We start from the raw sequence: 17,053 nt of genomic DNA on the forward strand, positions 1-17,053 counted from the left end.
CTGGAAACATGAATATTACACATTATATATATATATATATATATATATATATATACACACATACATATATATGTGTGTGTATACATATATATGTATATGTATACATATATATGTATATATATATGTATATATATGTATATATATGTATATATATATATATATATGAATATATGAATGTAAGTTTTTCAAATCATGGTCTTATAAAGCATTTACACAATCTGAAACTCCTAACTGATCTTGCAAACTTTGACTCATTCAATTTCACAACTCCTTGGCAGGGCAAATAGGCCACTACATTTTACAGATGGCATGACGTAAATACCCAAGTAGTAAAATGGCTTGTTCACTATCCAAAATGATAGTGGCCTTTAACCCAAAGGGCTATTATGGGGAATACTTATTCTGCTTAAATCTACAGGGAAAATGAACCCTGTTCTCCTGGCAGAGATCACCATTTCTTGAGGACTTCCATCCACACTGAAATTATTCTCACCTCATTTAATCTCACTTCTTCAATAGCCTCCCCCCAAAAAGAGTACTCTTCCTTCTCCCACCCTGCCCTACCTTTCGGGCTGCCCTTTATGTAGTATCTTTTCCCATTAGAAGGTAACTTCCTTGAGAGACAGAACCATCTTGTTTTCTTCTATTTTATCTCCAGGGCTTAGTACAGTTCCTAGCACATAGTAAGTGCTTAATAAATGCTCCATCTATCTAAAATTAATAGAAGGGCCAATAGGTGGAAGTTACAGGAATACAAAATTTGGTTAACTATGAGGGAAAACACTATAATTGAAACTAAGAATGTAGACAGCTAGTTGGCATAGTACATAGAGCACTGAATTTGGAGTCAGAAAGACCTGAATTTAAATTCCACTTTTGACATTTACTACCGGTGGGCAAACTCCTTAACCAATCTTAGTCTCAGTTTCTCTGTTTGTAAAATGGATGTAATAACACCAACATAGTAGGATTTTTGTGAAGATCAAATGAGATAATGCATGGAAAGCATTCTGAAAACCTTAAAGCACTATACATAATTGCTAGCTATTGAATAATTCATTAGATAGTAAATTCCCTGTCAACACTGAAGTTCAAGGCTGGATAACTGCTTTCAAGAACACCGTAGATCAGTGAAGCATACTATTTGCTTTTTTTTTCTTTGGTTTTGTTTTGTTTCCTCTTTCTTGTGGTTCCTCCTATTGGTTCTAATTCTTCATTACAACACGACTAATGTGAAAATATGTTTAAGAGGAATGTATATGTAGAGCCTATATCAGATTGCATGCCATCTTGGGGAGGGAGGCAGCAAGAGAGGGGGAGGAAAATTTAAAATTCAAAAGTATATGGAAGTGATTGTTGAAAACTAAAAATAAATTAAGAAAAAAAAACCAATAGAAATACAATAAAAATAAATATTTATATACCAAAAAAAGAGTATTGTAGATCAGTCAAGTAACAAACATGTTAAGTGCCTACTATGTGACAGAGGCATTGCGACTAAGAAGACAGATCCAAAAAGAGAGAGAGAGAGAGAGAGAGAGAGAGAGAGAGAGAGAGAAATGGCATGTACCCACTAGTCAAGGAGCTGGACTTGATAACTGTAAGATTCTATTTCTCTAACATGATAATGAATCAGCACAGAAACTAGAAAACAGACTCAAACCTCTGAACAGCCAACCCACTGCCCTAACTTAAAAAGAACAGCATTTCAAGAACAGAGTTCCTCTGTGGGGTTGATTACTCTCCAGGAGAGCAAATGCCACTGAAACCAGATTTCTTATTTTCAATGACCATTAGAGGAGTACCCATGAGATTAAGGCATTATGTTTTTCCCTTTTACAAAATCAATCCCTGTTTTATTTTCAAAGAACTAGAAAGATCATAGGTAATAAGCACCCATAGTTAAGTATTCATGGGCTTGACTCCTATTGAGCCTTACTGGGGAATCATAGATTTTAAGGGTTGTAAGGAATCTCTGAGGTCCTATAGCCCAAGCCACAGAAAAACAAGAATCACCTCTAAAAACCATCCCAAACCAGTGGGCATCCAGCCCTCTGCATGAGACCTGGATAAGATCCTGGATAAGAACCCTGTCCCTGCCTCCCAAGGAAGTTTATTCCATTTGGGAATAACTCTGCTTGTCAGAAGTTTCCTTAAGCCCAAGGTAAACCCCCCCCCCCCTTTGAAATTTGCAGGGGCAGCTAGGTGGATTCAGGAGGACCTGAGCTCAAATCTGAACTCAGACACATAACACTTACTATCTGTGTGACCCTGGGCAGTCATTTAACCCCACTGCCTAGCAAAGGGGGGGGGGGGAAGGAGCCTAAAACAATTTTTATGCTCTAAATCACCATCGATTAGAGAAATGCAAATCAAAACAACTCTGAGGTACCACATCACACCTATCAGATTGGCCAACATGACAAAACAGGAAAATGATAAATGTTGGAGAAGATGTGGGAAAATTGGAACACTAATGCATTGTTGGTAGAGTTGTGAAATGATCCAACCATTTTGGAGAGCAATTTGGAGCTACACCCAAAGGGCTATAAAACTGTACATACCCCATGATCCAGCAATAGCACTACTAGGTCTATATCCCAAAGAGATCATAAAAAAGAGAAAAAGACCCACATGTACAAAAATATTTAGAGCAACTCTTTTTGTGGTGGCAAAAAATTGGAAATTGAGCGGATGCCCATCAATTGAGGAATGGCTGAACAAGTTGTGGTATATGAATGTAATGGAATACTACTGTTCTATAACAAATGACAAGCAGGCAGATTTCAGAAAAACCTGGAAAGACTTGCATGGTCTGATGCTGAATGAAGTGAGCAGAACTAAGAGAACACTGTACACAATAACAGCCACATTGTGCAATGACTAATATTGATAAACTTAACCCTTCCCAGCAATACAAGGATATAAGACATCTCCAGAGGCCTCGTGATGGAAAATGCTATCCACCTCCAAAGAAAGAAGTTGAATTGCTATCTTTTTTTCTCTTCTGTTGAGTTTTGTTTCCTCTTTCTGATGGCTCCTCCTATTGGTTTTAATTTTTACTTACATCATCACTAATGTGAAAATATGTTTAATAGGAATGTAAATGTATAGTCTATATCAGACTGTGTGCCGTCTTGGGGAGGGTGGTGGGGAGGAAGGGGAAGAAAAATTTTAAACTCAAAAGCAAATGGAAGTGATTATTGATAAATCAAAATAAATTAATAAAATAAACAAACAAACAAACAAATAAATAAATAAATAAATAAAGCAGAAAAAAAGAAAGAAAGAAATTTCCACCCACTATTGGCAGTTCTGGTCTGAGACTGAGATGAACAAGTTGCATACCTGACAGACCTTCAGATACTTGAAGACAGCTATCAAGTTCCTCCTGGATTTTCTCCTCTGGATAAAAGTCACTCAGTTCCTTCAACTACACCTCTAAGTATAGCATAAGGCTATAGGCCTTTACCCTCCTGGATGTTTTACAGCTTATGTGATCTCCAGACCTAACAAGAGATGTGGCCATTACCTCCCTTGTTGCAGACCCCATGCCTTTCAATGAAGAATAACATATCATTAACTTTTTTTGCAGTAATTTCAAAAATATACATTATTTTAAAGGGTATAGCATTCATCCATTTATACATCATGGAAATCTTTGTTTTTCTTTTCTAAGACCTGCTCATTTAGCAGGCAGATTTCAGAAAAACCTAGAAAACTTAAATGAACTGATGCTGAGTGAAGTGAGCAGAACCAGGAGAACACTGTACACAGTAACAGAAACATTTTGCAATGACCAACTTTGATAGACTTAGCTTTTCTTAGTAATACCATGATCTAAGATACGTCCAAAAGACTCATGATGAAAAATGTTATCAATTTTCAGAGAAAGAACTATGGAGTCTGAATGTAGATCAAAGCATGCTATTTTCACCTTTTGTTTTTGTTTTTTCTGTCTCATGGTTTTCCCTTTTGTTCTTATTCTTCTTTCACAATATAACTAGTATGGAAATATGTTTAATACAATTGTACATATATAGCCTATATCATATTGCATGACATCTTGGGGAGGGGGAGGGGAGGGAGAAAAAAATTTTAGAACTCACAATCTTATAAAAGTAAATGTTGAAAACTAAAAAAATGTATATGCGTGCATATATGTATACATACATATATATGTATACATACGTGTGTATACACACATACATACACACACACACATATGTAGACTTAACTATGTGCTTGGCACTGGCCTGATTCAAAGAAAGGTAATAACATAAACCTTGTCCTCAACCAAATAACTGGTAGAACCAATCAAACACTCAAGGGACCCCCTAAAAAGGGAGACAGCATGCACATAACTACTTACTTATAAGTATAAAGGGAAGAAAATCTGAGAGGCACAGCAGTAATAGTGGAGAGGGGTGAGGGTGGGAAATGTGAACTAGGAAGGAGCTCTTGGAGAAGGTGAGAGTTGAGCTTTTTGAAGGAAGCTAGAGAAGCCAGGAGACAGAAGTGAGGAAAAAGAGCTTTCCAGGACTCAGGAACAGCCAGAAAAAAAAAATCACAGGGGTGGAAGATGGTATGTGGCATATAAAGAACAACAAGAAAGTCAATGAAGCAGGGTCTTAGTAAGCAGAGGGAAGTAAAGTATAAAAAGACTGGAAAGGTGGAAAACGGCCAGGTTGCAAAGGACTTTAAACATCAGGTATTATATATAAGATACTTGTTGGTGGAGGAGAACTTTTAAAGCTGAATTATACTCTGGGTCAAATGTTTTGGGGTTTTTTTTTTGGTTTGGTTGTTTTTTTGGATTTTTTGTGGGGTTTTTTTTTGTAATTAACACACTATGCTTTGAGATACAACAATTCCTAACGTAAAAATTTTAAATTTAATAACTCAATATATAAGTGTCTCATTGGAAGCATTATGATCACAATAAAAGATCTTATGATAATCAATGGGGAGAATAAATTAAAAAAAAAAACCACTGAGACCTGCTCATCTGATAGCCTAATCTTCTAAATGAAACAAAAGGAAAGAATCAGAATTTTAAAGTTGAAAAGAAGCTCAGAAATCATCTGGTCCAAACTGCACCAAAACAGAGATTCCCACTACAACATTTTTGACAAGTGACAGTCAATTTGGTCCTTCCTGAAGACCAACAATGAATATGAACCCATTCCTTCTTGATATCCAGCCTAAATCTTCCTCTTGGTGATGTGAACCCACTTCTCCAAGTCATGTGCTCTATTGCCAAGAAGGACACATCTAATCCCTCTTCTATCTCTTAAATACTTGAACACAATTATCATATTTTCTCTAAGTTTTTTTTTTCTCCAGGCTAAACATCTCCAGTTCCCTAAGTCTGCCATTTCCTAGTCTGGTTTTCTTTTTCTAAGTCCTCTCCAGTTTATCAACGTTCTTCCTAAAATGTAGTGGCCAGACTTGACCACAAAATTCTATCTGTGGACTAGCCAGGGCAGAGTACAAAGAGACTTACTTCTCTTCATTCCTGAAAGTTATTTGTTTTGTTGGCTCTCGATTATCACTTTATTAACTCATACTGAGCTTTTAACTCCGTAATGCCTTCAGACCTTTTTAGTAAAACTAATCTCTAAACATGCCTCTTCTATGCTACGCTTATGAAGCTCTCTCACTCTTCCTCTCTCTCTCTTTTTTTCTCTCTCCTCCTCCTCCTCCTTCTCCTCTTCCTTTCCCTCTTTCTCCCTTTCCCCTCCTCCTGCTCACTGCCAAAAGCATAAACAGCTAATCATTTCTTGATTTGACAGAATGATAATTTCATTTATCAAAAGGTATAGGAACCAATAAAGAAAAAAATCTATTCTGGATCTGATTCTCACTAATAATAAATAAGTGGCCTCTGTGGTGGAAATATTGGGAACCTGGATGGAAGTTCCCATCATAGAATCTGTGATAGATGAGAGGAATGGTGGGTATAGTCTGACACATATCCTAGATCTTAAGAAAGGAGATTTCAAAGGTTCAGAGAAAGAATAGATAGGAACCTAAGACCTAACATTGAATGAAGAAAGTTACCCCAAGCAAAAGGGAGAAACTCATGAATGAAATCAGAAGATCGTGGATTTAGACCTAAAAGTGGCATTAGAGGCTATTGAATCCAACCCCCTCATTTTACAGATGAGGTAACTGAGGTACAGAGAGCTTATGCAACTTGCCTAGGGTCTGAGATACAATTTGAACCCAGGTCCTCCTGACTACAAGTCTAGTACTCAAACTGAACTAAAGCCAGGGAACCTGAGGTAAAAAGGAAGGGGTTTAAAGTTCATTGGAATTAAAGGGGAGGATCAAAATGAGCTAGGATGGGACAATAATGGGGGAAAGCCTGCAAGGAAAAAGAAGGGCTGCTCAACTTTTATTTTGCTTCTGTTTTCTCTGCCAAACAGAAGGCCATTTGAACTGAAAAGGCCAGATCAAAAATGGCCAATAGAGAGCTCTTATTAAAGATAAGTAAGGAAATAATGGGAGTATCTGTCATTTGATGAGTCCAGCTGTAGGTATAATTTTATTTTATTAAACATTTTACACAGGCTCTCATTCTATTCTTATAAAAAAGATGGAGAGATGTGGGCTAGAGTTAGACAATAGTACTGTTAGATGTATTCAGAACAGGTTGAAAAGTCTGACCCAAAAGAATAGTTATTAATGTTTCAATGTCAATTCAGAAAGAGGTCTCTATTGGAATACCCTAAGGATCTATACTTAGCCCTGGGTTGTTTAACACTTTAATCAATGACATGAATAAATGTATTGATGGCGTGCCTATAAAATTTGCAGATGACACAAAACTAGAAGGAATAGTTAACACATTGGAGGACAGACAGGATCCATAAAGATCTTGAATGGATAGAGCACTTGGCCAAATCTAATAAGATGAATTTAACAGGAGTGGATATAAGCATCTTACATTTGGGTTCAAAAAATCAAGATGGGAGACACATGGTTACCCAACAACTTGTCTGAAAAAGGTCTGGAGCAGGGGTGGGCCTTCTAGATTCTTAAGTGTGGCCTTCTGACTGAATCCAAATTTTACAGAACAAACAAATTTGTATTCAGTCAAAATGCCACACTTAAGGGTCCAGAAGGCCACATGTGGCCTCAAGGCCGCAGGTTCCCCACCCCTGAAGGGTTTCATGTTGTACACTCAGTGAGAGTGAACCACGTGATATGACCAACAGAAAAAGCTAATGTGATTGAGACCTAATGCCCCAGACTAGGAAGGTGACAGACCCACCATACTCTCCCCTGTTCAGATCATTTCTGGAGCAATGAATTCAGTTCTGGGTACCATGTTTTAGGAAAGATATTAGTTGGAAAGTGTACAAAAAGGAAAATCCAGATGGTAAAGGATGGTTTGATGGAAGTAGGGATTTTTAGCCTGGGGAAGAGAAGACTTGAAGAGAATACAATAGTACACTTCAAGTATTTGAATAATTATTGCCTAGAATTAAACTTATTCTATTTGGTCCCAGAAAGTACAACTAAGACCAACTGATGTTATGAAGAGAAAAAATTAGGATTGATATAAGAATAAATGTTCAAACAATTAGAGCTTTCCAAAATTAGAATGGGCTGGCTCAAGAGATACTGGCTCCATTCAAGGTTTTCAAAACAGCCTAGATGCCCCCTCATTGGACTGTAGAAATCTTTGCTCGGCAATGGGGTAAACCAGACAACCTCTGGGGTGCTCTCTAAGTCCAACTCTATGAAAGCCTGAACTGGGAGTCACAGGTCCTGAACACAGGACTGTTCTCTGCTCAGTCACCCACTCATCACTCAGGCCGTGGACAGGTCATTTGCTTCCCTGTACCTCATTCACCTTAGAAACTAAGAACAATAATTATCCCCTAGCTCATTGGAATGTTGTGAAGATTAATTTGATGTAATATATAAAGAGCCTAGAGCTTCTTGCAGAAAAGCAAGATAACTAAAATACATTATCATTTGAGTTGCCTGAAATATTCCTTTAGGAGGGGAAATTAGTCATATCCCTAGAAGAACATAACATTGTTGCATTTTGTGATGGTGAAAACCAGTACGAGATTATTTTAATAAGAAGGTTAATAAATTTTAATCTCATTTAATGGTACTTTTAATCATTCTTCTGTCAAAACCTGCAGCTTTACTGTAGTAATCACTTAGATAAAAGACTACTTCTTTTTTTCCACTATGTCTACCATGAACCATTTTGTAAACATACATTTTGAGGGAAAGCTTAAATCATCTTGCTCTAGCTAAAACTTGGAAACAGTGTTAAGATAAATACTGTTTCTATTTTTAAATTGTTTATATTTTCTGGTAGTTCAGTTCAGTATTTGTAACTATTAAATTATCTCATGATTTCTAATTGCATACCTTTTCCCTACTGGGATGAGTTTGGTGAAAAGCATCTCAATTAGGGCTTTGGTTGAATGGAAAGGATAAAAGGCAGGAAGAAAGGGAGGAAGCATTTTTTTAAGCATCTACTATGTGTCAGACACTGTGCTAACCACTGTACTACTATTATCTCATTTCATCCTCACAACAACCTGGGAGGTGGGCACTGTTATGATCTCCATTTTACAGTAGAGGAAACTGAGGCATGTAAAGGTTAAGTGACTTGCCCAGGGTCCTATAACATAACCAGATTATAAACTCCTGGAAGCCAATGATCTTACAATTGAATGGATCCCCAATACCTTCCAGTATATATTAAGGATCAATACTTGTTCACGGACAGATTTCATCTGAGAGATGAAAAGAACATTAATAAGCAAAGGGACAAACACAAATCACTAGGGCACTTCACTGGAGACCTTCTGAGATGACACTGAACCATTAAAAACTATTCTTTGGGTGGGTATAACATCACCAGTCCTGAATCCATCTGACTAGAGTGTCTAGCCAACATCATTCCACCTTTTCCATATGAATAACAGATAAGAATAGTTTAGAGATCAGAAACTCAGTTCCAAAGTGCAATGAAAAGGCAAGAAGCCCTGTGAATCTGGAATTGGAATGAGAAGACCTGGTTTTGAATCTCAGCTCTGCTACCTGTGTGACCCTGGGCAAGTCACTACACTTTTCTGTCTTAATTTCTTCATGTCTTAAGTGAATAGATTGTGATCTCCTGTGATCTCCAACACTCAGGAGTATAGTGGAGCAAGCTCCCACCAGCTTATGAGAGCCTATTGCTAAATTTTCAGCGAGATCATTATTCCCTAGATATCAGGAAACATGGCAAAACAGGGCTCAATCTATTGTTCTTTTGATTTTCTAGGTGTAAGAGAGTAATTGAAAAATGTTAACAATGCAGATTAAACTTTTAAATGTCCTTCATAATGTTTTTGGAGAGCCAGTTGTTAAACACTTATCATCATACCCTTGCAAACATCCCTTCTAGCTACAAAACCTAAGATCCTCAAGTCCTATGTCCAAGGTCACAAAACTAGTTAATGTCAGTCATTGTTGGAGCAGAGGTCTGTTAAATCCCTGTCCATTCATCCTTCTGGACCTTCAGAAACTCTGCTTTTGACAACCCTGAATGGATACAGTCCACAGCTCATAAGGGAGAAGATACATTTGAGCCTTGGAATCCATCTCAGCTCCAAATCATGAGGATGGTATACTGCCTTTGTTTACTGCCATTCTCAGTGGCTTGACAGGGACAAACCACTGATAACATTTTAATTTCCAAAGCAAACTCATTGCTAAATCAGGCAAGGCAAAAACAAATGTGCTATATTAAAGGAGGCATGAGCCAGTCTTCCAACATCCCCAGGTCCAATCAACAAATGAATCAGATCCCCACCTCAAAAATTCCAGCAATCTTAGACCCTGCAATAAAAGCGAAGAAATTCAGCTGATTTCCACACTGGAGGAAGCCATGGTGTGGCTTCATAGGAAACATAGCATTTGAACCCAGAAGATTTACTCCTAATTGTGTGAGCTTAGGTTAGTTATTCACCACCTCTCAGTTAGTCAGTCAGTCAATCAGGCAGCCAACAAGAATTAAAGAAGCACTTACTATGTGGTAGACACTGTACTGGAATTAGAAAGGAAGACAGAGGACAGCTCCCAGACTAATGGGGGAGATGGCATGCAAACAAACCACTATGTACATACAAGCTATATATAACGTAAGAGGGAGGTAAGTTCAGGGGGAATGGGAGGAAAGGAAGGGAAGGAGACCAGGAAAAGCCTCTTGCAGTATGTGGATTTAAGTTGAGTCTTAAAGAGGGCCAGGGAAGTCAGGAGTTCCCTCAACAGGACAATAGGGATCAAAACACTTGCACTACCTACCTTACAGTATTGTTTTGAAGATCAAGAAACAGTAGGTGCAAAGGCTTTAATAAAGTGATGTATGTCAGCCACTATGAACAAAAACCTTACCTTGGTGGGAAGTAGTTCTGTTTTATTTCTTTGCCAGATCATCAAAGCTATTTCCCAAAAGCTGTAATGTCTCACAAGTACTTTCTAACAGGGTTCACAGTTTTATTATTTGAATCAGACAATTCCACTAAAAACACTATTTCAACGACTGTTAATTCAGTTGATTTTTAATAATCTTTGATATTTTTATCAAATTTAAGGAAAACTTGTATCCCAACTGATTGGCTTCCTAATGTGAACTATATATAAACATTTTATATAAATATACACTTTTTATGGTCATTATAAAGAAATCATTATATAAAATCAGTTATTAGTATTAACAGCAGTAAAATACACACTTGGAGTACTAGTAATTATTATTAATAATAATAAACTACCAGTTTCTGCCACCTCCCCCCACTGCCTAGCCCTTTTCTTCTGTAACAGCAAGTCCTGGGCAATATGCCAATGAACAAACTAGTCACCTAGTCAGTTTCCTAAACTACCAACCTTATATACAGGAAAAGAATGACGAGCAATAATATTCACTCTTTTAAACAAATCTCCTGATAAAGCCACCTTCTTTCTACCATCACATATAGCCTTCTCTACCCAAATTATTAGGCCGGTTTTAATTCTATTGTTTAATTAATTGCTTAATTAATCATGCACGTTAACATTTCATTACAAATTAATCATCCTTCTATTATTTCACATTTACTGAACACTTATAAAATGCCATAAATAGTATACAGCAGAGACGAATGTAGTCCCTACCCAGAAGTCTGACAATCTAAGTAAAACAGGTTAGAGTGGGCCAAACAGCAGCAGTGAGATCCTGAATCTTTTTTCTAAACAGCACCATACTGCCATGATTAAAAACTTAAGTTGCTGCATTTTTAAAGGCTCAAACCAACGCGAATTTGAAACACACTAACACTTCTCTCTTCCGGCACTAGTGCAGAGAGGGAAAAAAAATCAACCAGAATACTTCCCTAATTCCTAGCATGTAAACACATATCTCTATTACTCCACAAAATGAAAGTATTGCAAACTTTTCACCAATCTGTGCCAATGTTCACAACCACAATATTTTTTTTCAACTTTTACACTAGCATTTCATGATAAAATGCCCTCGGAGTAGAAAGGAAGGTGGGAGCTGGAAGGAGGGGGGGGGGAGATATGGCAGAATATGGGCAGAGACCATTATTTTCAGGAAGGAGTCTCTAATTTCCAAAGACCTTACTTAGGAAGTTCCCCCTCCTATTTCCCCACCCCTACCCCCATCTCCACTGGCAAGTAGGTGAATGTCTTCTCTCCTCTCTGGCCTGAGAACTAAAAATGCACAAACGTCCGGAGAGGCTGTAAAGACTCTCCCCTAAGAGCCCACAGAGAAAAAAAGAACTCGCTGCGGAGCTGAGTGCCACCATTTCTATGGGACTCCAACAACCCTAGAACGGTGGCAGGAAGGGTTAAGGAGGGAGGGGGACCCGAGGGCCGAGGCTCGTGGAGTTGAGCAGCAAGGGAGAGAAGAGGTCCCTCCTGCTGTGGGGTGAATCATCTCCTCTTACCCAAGTATCTGCCTCCAACTTACTGGGTGGGTGTAGAGGAGGGAGAAGGGAGGAAGGAAGGAGGAAAGAGGAGGATGGGGCGGGGATCACACAACCGGTTTCCTTTTTTAAAGTTTCTTGCAGTTTCATACTGACACGGCGCTTCTGGTGGGAATGAGCACTCCCCCCTGACGACTTTAAGGCCAAGGTCAAGTTCCCTGGAGGTGCGGGGGGGGGGGGAGAAGAAAAGAAAGGGGGAGGGGGAATTCCCGGTAAGGAAGACAGGACTGGGCGGCTAGGGGCTGGAGGAGGAGAGCAGCGGTGGCGGTGGCCAGGCTAGCCCGTGGGAGTCGGGCGGGCTGCACCTGGAAGCAGCGGGACCGGGAGAGGGCCCTCCTTGGGCAGCCCGGGAGGGAAGGAAGGGAAGGCACGAGACGGGACGACCAGAAGACTCGGGAGCCGGGCAGCGCTGCCCCTGGGAGCACGGGACTCCGCGCCTCGCGCGCGCCCTCCCGGGACTCAGGGGCCGGGCAGGAAGCAAGCACCGGGAACCCCGCCTCCTCTCCCTGCTCTCTCTTCGCCACTGCCCCGGGCCGCCCGCTACTTACCCAGGGAGCAGGTAAGAAGCGCAAGCACAACCGGGACACCAAGCAGGCAGCGAGCAAGCAGCCGCATCCCCGCGCCTGGAGCTGCGCTCTCCTCCAGCCTGCAGTGTCGGAGTCTGCGGGCAGGGGCACTTGGGACTGGAGCCCGAGCTGAGTGGCGGTGGCCGTGGCAGTGGCAGTAGCAGTGGCCGTGGCCGTGGCTGCTACAGCTACTGCTGCTGCTGCTGAGCCGTCTCCGCCCGCTCACCGCCTCCTCTCGGCCGAGTTTGGACGCGCCCTCTAGCGGCAGGCAGCGGGATAGCGTCCCCCCTGCATCCCCCCGACTCCTGGCTCAAGACTCGGGGCTGCAGCCGCGGGGCGCCCCAGGACGGGGCGGGAAGGCTGGGGACCCGAGGGCTCACTCCCGCTAGGTCCTTAATCCCTTCTTGCCCCGGCCCTCCTTTCCTCCGCCCTTCCAAAGTCTCCAGGAATCCCAGGCTTCTACTTTTGTCCTCACGTGCGCGCAGCGTTCTCTCTCTTCCTTCACTCTTTGCCCGGCCCCCCTCTCTCCAGTGCTAACCGAACAGCTCCACTTCTTACCCCGGATGTGGCCGGGGGGCGGGGGGCGGTGTGGAGAGAAGGGGAAGGGGGACGGAGAAGAAGGTGGGAGGAGAGAGGATCGCTTCTCTCTTCTGCTATGAATCAATAACTCAACTCTCAATTCTGCTGGCCGCAATGTTCTACTTTGATTAAGGTACTTTTAATCATCTCAACTAATTTACTTAATCCCTTTCTTATTGTCTAATAGCTAGGGGCCTGTAGTTCTGCTTTTTTAATAGAAGAATCTTAAACTATTTTTAAAAATTTTAAATCTTAAGCTATTTTAGCAGTATTTTTAGTACTCATAATTTTTAATAGGGACAAATTTGCCATTTTCAAAGCACGTTAGAAAGATTGGGTAAATACACATTTTTTATTTAAAAATTAGAGGCATAGATTAGTTAAGTGACTTATTGTAAGCTCATTCTAAAAGTCATTTAGCATAACAACAATAATAATAACTAGCATTTATATAGTGCTTAAGGTTTGTAAATCGTTTTACAAATATCATTTCATTTGATCCTCACAACAATCCTGAAAAATAAGTGCTATTATTATCCCTTTTTTACAGATAAGGAAGCTGAGGAAGACAGAGGTTAAGAGTCTGGTCCAGCATCACACAGGTAGTATCTGAGGAAGGATTTTACCCCTGGCTTTCGGGATTCCAAGTCCCACTCTCCATACACTACATTACCAAAACAAAGAAAGGAAACTGTAACCCCAAGATTCAACTTCGACCACATACTCTATGAACCATTTTGTGGAAGGGACCTGAAGAGTTACCACTCTCAGATATGATTGTACTATTACATTATTGTGCATAATAAACACGATAATACAAACAAAAAATGGAAAATAGCTATAGGTGAAAACTGTGGGAGCAGGGCTACTGTTCTTTCAGCCCCAAGATGCTACTCAGAACTTGATAAAGTCTCTCTCATCTCACTATGTATGCTCTAACAAACAACTCAGTTTTACTGGAGCAAGCAGGTGTTTTTCCACTGAACAGGGAGGAACTTTTTAGTGCTGCCCCTTCAAAGACCTGCTACATCTCTGGCCCCAGTGAAGACTGTAAGAACAAAACCTTTTTTCTGAGGAGGCTACAAACACCGTGAGGCCCTTTGGGACCTACACAATCAAGCACCTTCAAATCGGTTGGAGAGGGGAGAATGAGTGTTTGGGCTGGGAAGAGCAAGTCCTCCACTCAAAATAAGATTCTTTCTACTACTAGAGGGCACTAGTTGAACCTACAATAACTTAGGGTTATAGCCACAGGTTCTATAGTTATTGATTAAATAAATCCAAATTCAGGTTAAAAAAAATGCAAAAGAGGGCTGGTCTCTGCCAAGTCCCTGCCCCTACTACATTTGTAGTTTTGTTATAGCTTAATTATTTTCAAATGAAATTTCAACCCCTTTGCCTGGAATTCAAGATCCTAAACAACAATGCCACACTACTTTTCCAGCCTTATTTCATATTACTGACCTCTATATACTCTACACTTCAAACAAACTGGATAACTTTCTATCCTTCATACATGCATCATGCTTTCATGCTTCCGTGTCTTCATGGTGATTTATGTGCCTGAAATGGTAGCCTTGTCTCTCTTCATCTAAAGAGATGAAGACATCCTTGACATCCTTCCTATAAATTCCAGCTCAAATGCCATCTCTTCCAGAAGCCTTCCAAGAATCCTCCTGTGGGCTATGTTGTTAACCTTCCCCCTTAGACCTCACAGTCACACTCACATAGTGTAACTCAATCAAATCATGATAGCTACTTATAGTGGTGTCTTATTCCTTACTAGACTGGAAGTTCTTTGAGGACAGGTGACATCTCTTAAATTTTGTACCTCGAATAGTGCTCCACATACAACAGGCATTTAATAAATGTTTATTATTTGATGTTGATGGACATAAAGTATTTAAACAGAATTAGAAATAAAGATTATTGATTTAATTGAGAAATTTGGCTATCTGTTAGAGTTTTTCAGCTAACATTTCAAGTAATCAATTGCCTATTGGTATTAACTAATATTCATGGTAATAGAGTGATAGTATCTACTAGGATATAGAAAAATGGGATTTGAAGACAACTAAAAGAGAGAGCCATGTTGTTTAAATAATAAACTTATCTTTGTATTCCTTCTTTCTATTTCAGACATAGATAAATGGCAATGTTACAGAGTTCTATAACTTGGGAGAAAAGACTATTAGCTATCACTATTACTCTAAGTCATAAGATAAATGGATTTTCTGGGAGTTCTCCCTCCCGTGAACAAGTTTAGAGTGCTTACTGGAATGAAGAATGTTCATTAAGATACATATAGATTCCATGACAAAGAGCTCCATGAGTGCTCTGGTTTTAGCCCCTTTTTTTTGCTGCCTGCACAAAATTAGCCTCATTAATACCAAGAAACATCATACCCCATTTTGGGAATCAAAAGAATTCTTAATTATACCCCTTCACCAGCAGAAGGGTTAAGGGAAAGTGTCAGAAAACTTCTAAACAGAGCTCACTACTCTGAGTCAGGAAACCTGCCTGGTTCCTCACACTACAATAGGATAGTAGGATGAAATTCAATTCAACACCTATTAAGCATCTACTAATTAACAAGGCACTGCCTAGGCAATGACTATTCAAAGATGAAAAATAATAGTGCCTGACCAGGGTCACATAGCTAGTAAGTGTCTGGTCTGAGTCTGAATTTGAACTCAGGACCTCCTGACTCCAGGACCGGTGCTCTATCCAGCACACCACCTAGTTGTCCCAAGGAGTGGATTTTCTAATAAAGAAATCTTTTGAATTGCAAGCTTGTAGTAGCTAGTCTATACTTCCCCAAGTTTCTTTTAATTTTTTTTGCTTTCTAACACCCTTTCAATATGGTAACAGCCCTGCTATAAATCTACCACAAGATCAACTCCAAACTATAACTTTCAACCTGAAGAAACTGAAGTTTATCATTACAGCCTCTGAAGATGAATGAATTAGGACCTAGACAACCATCAGCTCAAAAATGGATGTCAGGCAAAATGTAGTGAAGACACTTTGTTAGGCATTGCAAATAATAAGACAAAAAGTAGAACGGTCCCTGCCGTCAAGCAGCTATAATGCAGAATATCCTTTTGTCACTTGGGACTGGCCAACAGGGACCTAGCCCTGTAAGCATGTACCATATGCTTTAGCTAGTATCAGTCTATGTGAAAATTTGATGATCCTGCATCTAGAGGTACGCCATGGAAAGGCTGCCTTTCAATTCAGAGCATGCACAGGTACACAGGTATTCCATAACTATTTACCATAGGGTTACTTTGAAGAGACAAAAGGCTTTGGAAATGACTGCATATAAAAAGGTTCTAGCAGGGAAAATTTCCCTCTTTTCCATGGAGGTAAGTTGGCAAGAACTATTGCAAGTCTCCAGGTGGAGAAAGAGGTAGCAGGTCCCGCTGCTGGGTACCACAGCTCTAGGGCCTCCATGAAGCAGGGCCACCTCAGTTTCTTTTGTCCCTGTTGTGTCTAATCTATCCTTATCTTAAGTGAATGAATATTAAAGACAGAAGAGACCAAATTACAACTTTGTGAGCTTCAAAAAGTAAACTGCATTTGGAGTCCATTGTAAGTCAGTAGCCACAGCAACCAAGGTGGGTGAGGAGTCAGCCCTGGAGAAGGGACCTACCTGTCCTTGCCCAGTAGTGAATTGATTCAGCAGCTGAGACAGAATGTTGTATAAGCAAAGTAGCGAATCTTTTATCAACTCTGCCACAACCCCCCTAACGTCGGGACTTAGGGTAGGGACATGGGGAGGAGAAAATATAGTGACTAATTTAAATGTGATCCTGCTCTCCCAGGGACCAAGTGGGCATGTAGAAAAGTAAGCCCAAAGCCCGTATTACATTGTGGGTTTCAGGAATGCTATACACA

At 40.0% G+C, this 17,053-nt stretch overlaps 1 protein-coding gene and 1 long non-coding RNA gene across 4 annotated transcripts in view; one reads left to right on the top strand and one right to left on the bottom strand.

Moving 5' to 3' along the window:
• The window catches only part of B3GLCT (beta 3-glucosyltransferase), a 130,915-nt gene extending 118,274 nt beyond the window's left edge, over positions 1–12,641 (bottom strand). For all 3 annotated transcript variants that reach the window (XM_020997158.2, XM_020997157.2, XM_020997159.2), the window contains exon 1: positions 12,557–12,641. In XM_020997158.2, coding sequence (XP_020852817.1) covers positions 12,557–12,623 — 67 coding nt within the window. In that variant the 5' untranslated portion in view covers positions 12,624–12,641. The remainder of the gene's footprint in view (positions 1–12,556) is intronic.
• Positions 12,642–13,108: 467 nt separating this feature from the next.
• LOC110215571 (uncharacterized) lies at positions 13,109–15,099 on the top strand. Its single transcript, XR_002326574.2, has 2 exons — positions 13,109–13,286; positions 13,704–15,099. It is a non-coding gene; the product is annotated as an uncharacterized LOC110215571 (long non-coding RNA).
• Positions 15,100–17,053: the final 1,954 nt, after the last annotated feature.

This window comes from Phascolarctos cinereus, unplaced genomic scaffold (assembly GCF_003287225.1).
Source record: "Phascolarctos cinereus isolate Bilbo 61053 unplaced genomic scaffold, phaCin_HiC Scaffold_726;HRSCAF=1367, whole genome shotgun sequence".
Taxonomy (NCBI): domain Eukaryota; kingdom Metazoa; phylum Chordata; class Mammalia; order Diprotodontia; family Phascolarctidae; genus Phascolarctos; species Phascolarctos cinereus.